We start from the raw sequence: 3,331 nt of genomic DNA on the forward strand, positions 1-3,331 counted from the left end.
ACCCCTTAGGCCACTAAAAACGAAATTTACATTTTTATTAAAATTTCGCCAGCGAAACTAAACACGCACGTGTATTGAAATTGAATTTGATACTGATTTTGGGTTTGTACTATATTGTATTTTCATAAGGGTAAATATAAATAGAATAGGAAATCCAATTAGCAATCGAATCATTTGGTAATGAATATATTTTCTCCCTCTCCAACGATTTCGTTACTCAGGTGTTGTTTTCAATTAAAGCAATCAGCCCTTAAAGCGGCCGAAGCCGTTTGCCTTGTTAAAGGCAATAACTTGGCTAATTTGATCGGGAGATATCTCAGAGCTCCCCTCCGAAGAGGTCGAATTGTCGATGCTGCTGCGTGCCACACAGCTGCTGCTTTCTACACGCTTTGAATTCATTTTCAACTTGGCAATATATCTACATATATGTATAATAAATTTCCATTTGCCTTTTCCTTCCTGGCAACGCCCACCAGAGAGAGAGAAGCTAGCATAGGTTCTTACTGGTTTGTGCCGCCTTAAACATGTGTTTATGGGAATGAATAGAGAAGGGGAACGGAGAGGAAGGGGAAAGGCAGCTCACTTCTCTCGCTCTCTAATTCGACTTCTAGTTTGTGTGCTTGTTGTTGCTGTTGTTGTTTTGCCTTTTGTTTACATATTATGTACATATTTTTTTGGCCTCTTGTTTTGCACGCGGCCTGATAAGCGTTGCCTCAGCTTCGCTGCTCGCTGCTCGCTTATCAAAAGTTGCCCAAGCTGTTTACTTGAGCAACAATCTGCTGCCCAGCTCAGTTCACAGTTTCAGTTTCCAGTTCCTCATTCTGAGAGACGCTTTAAGCGCGTAAGACTTTAACGCGACTTTAATACATCATTCGAAATTGCTTCAGGGGGCAACTGCTGCTGCCTGCTGCCTGCTTCTTCTTCTTCTTCTTCTTGTGAATTTCAAATTCAAAATGCGGCACACATTTCGATTGATTTTCTTGTACTGCTGCTGGCTCGTCATCTTGTTGCCAACTTTGTGCCACACACGTAAGCCAATACGTCTCTACTGCTCTCTCTCTCTATATATATAGTAAACTTACTATATGTGTTCGTTTATTTACACAGAAAGAAATATGTGCTAAAATCAATAATAAAATCTTTAATCAAGATTGTTTGTATGTCAAAATTGAACTAAGAAAGTTTATTCAAGATCGAAAGTCTACAAAATATATTGCTCAATCCTGAATTTTAAGACTATAATCTTGTTTCAAGAATGGAAAAATCTTTAAATTGAACCAAGAAGGCAAAATCTTAAATCAAGAACGAACTTTCTAGATTAATTCTAAATTGAATATACTTGATTGAAGATTGTACTTGACTCAATCTTCTAATTTTAAAGGAAGGAAACTCCAACATTTTAAGAATCAAGAACAAAATTCTTTGTTTTTAAGATAGAAAAGTTATTAAATCAAGATTTGTAATCTTCTTTTCAATATAGAATAAAACAATCTTGAATCAAGATTTTAATCTTAATATACGATGTTTTTAATCTTTAAATGCAAATTTAGCAGAAAAATCTTGATTCGACGTTGTTTCTATCTAAAAATCTTATCTTGAAGATTGTTCTTTTTTCAGATTGAAAATATCTTGATTTCAAATTTTTTCAATGTTAAGAAGAACAATCTTGAAATACGATTTTTATGTTGAAACAATCTTGAATCAAGATTAAAATTGGATGTTTTTAATTTTAAAATGTAAATTTAGCATAAAAATCTTGATTCAAGATTGTTCTTTTTAAGATTACAAAAATCTTGATTTTAAATTTGTTCGTTCTTAAAAAGAATAATCTTGAAATAAGATTTGCAGGTTGAAACAATCTTGAAGCAAGATTAAAATTGGATGTTTTTAATCTTAAAATGAAAATTATGCTTAACAATCCTGATTCAAGTTTGTTTTAACCCAAAAATCTTATTTCAAGATTGTTTTTTTTTTAGATTAAAAAAAATCTTGATTTCAACTTTGTTCGTTCTTAAAAAGAACAGTCTTGAAATAAGATTTGTAGGTTGAAACAATGTTGAATCAAGATTTTTACTTTGAAACAATGTTGAATCGCGATTTGTATGCTAAATTTCTCTCTGTGTATGTAGAGAGCAGCTGCCAGACACCCGACAAGACTGTTGGCCAATGTGTGCACTTTAGCTCCTGTCGTTTTGTGCTACGCCAATATGCGATGTACAAGGAACACATGCCGCCTGCCATAATGCGCTTCCTGCAAAGATCACGCTGCAGGCCCAAAGTTGATGGCGTAAGTTTCTCTTTCGCTTTTTTTTTCTTTTTTGGTTAGCGAAGCCATTAGCCTGTCTAACAGTCTGCCTGCCTAGCAACAATAACAATCATACTAATGAAATTCTTTTTTATACTTGAACGCATGAAAAACCTCAACCTCAACCTCAACAACGACAACGAAAACGGCAACAACAAAGTATCATTTGTGCTGCGAACTAAAAGACGTGATTCCTGCGAATGCCAACTCAAAGTTAAAATGAATTTTTGTGTGTATCAACTTCAAAGCACATGTGTTTATATATAGTATAAAGATGCGTGCTTTGATCTGCATAATTTCAACTTTAAAGCACGGTCAAAAGTTTTATGTGCGACGCCGCTGCAATTATGTGAATCAAGTGCAACTTGGCTGGCGTCTTTTGCATATAAAAATAAGATGGCACATCTTTTATAATACTTAACAAAAACTCAACACTTTTGTATTGTTTGACTGCGCACAAAAAAAGGCGGCAGCCACAATTTCCTTTTAATTTAAACAATCAACAACATAAATTTACATAATTGCCGAAATATTTATATGTTTATTCATAGCACATAAGATTAAAGGCGTTTTAAGATAACTTTAAACCCGTGTCAATATCAATTCACTTTTTTTCAGCTGAAAATACACAAACAGAAAAAAACATTTTGCAGTTGACAGTTTCAGTCAAAAGTTGAATCGACATGAGCGTGGAAATTGATTATACCTGCTACCCATAGGGTAGAAGGGTATTATAACTTTGTGCCGGCAGGAAATGTATGTAACAGGTAGAACGAGGCATCTCCGAACCTATAAAGTATATATATTCTTGATCAGCGTCAACAGCCGAGACGATCTAGCCATGTCCGTCTGTCCGTCCGTCCTTCCGTATTAACACCTAGATCTCAGAGACTATAAGAGATAGAGCTATCAATTTTTTCGACAGCATTTGTTATGTTTGCACGCAGATCAAGTTTGTCTCAAATTTTTGCCACACCCACTTCCGCCCCCGCAAATCAATACAATCGAATAACAAGCGTAATTTTC

The 3,331-nt window shown here is 34.9% G+C and overlaps 1 protein-coding gene across 1 annotated transcript; it reads left to right on the forward strand.

Annotated features, from left to right (window-relative positions):
* Positions 1 to 796: 796 nt before the first annotated feature.
* On the forward strand, positions 797 to 2,885 carry LOC132785908 (uncharacterized). Its single transcript, XM_060792220.1, has 3 exons — positions 797 to 1,029; positions 2,130 to 2,287; positions 2,466 to 2,885. The coding sequence occupies exons 1-3, from the start codon at positions 954 to 956 to the stop codon at positions 2,526 to 2,528; spliced, it is 297 nt and encodes a 98-aa protein (XP_060648203.1). The 5' UTR covers positions 797 to 953; the 3' UTR covers positions 2,529 to 2,885.
* The last annotated feature ends 446 nt before the right edge of the window (positions 2,886 to 3,331 follow it).

Source organism: Drosophila nasuta, chromosome 2R, assembly GCF_023558535.2.
Source record: "Drosophila nasuta strain 15112-1781.00 chromosome 2R, ASM2355853v1, whole genome shotgun sequence".
Taxonomy (NCBI): domain Eukaryota; kingdom Metazoa; phylum Arthropoda; class Insecta; order Diptera; family Drosophilidae; genus Drosophila; species Drosophila nasuta.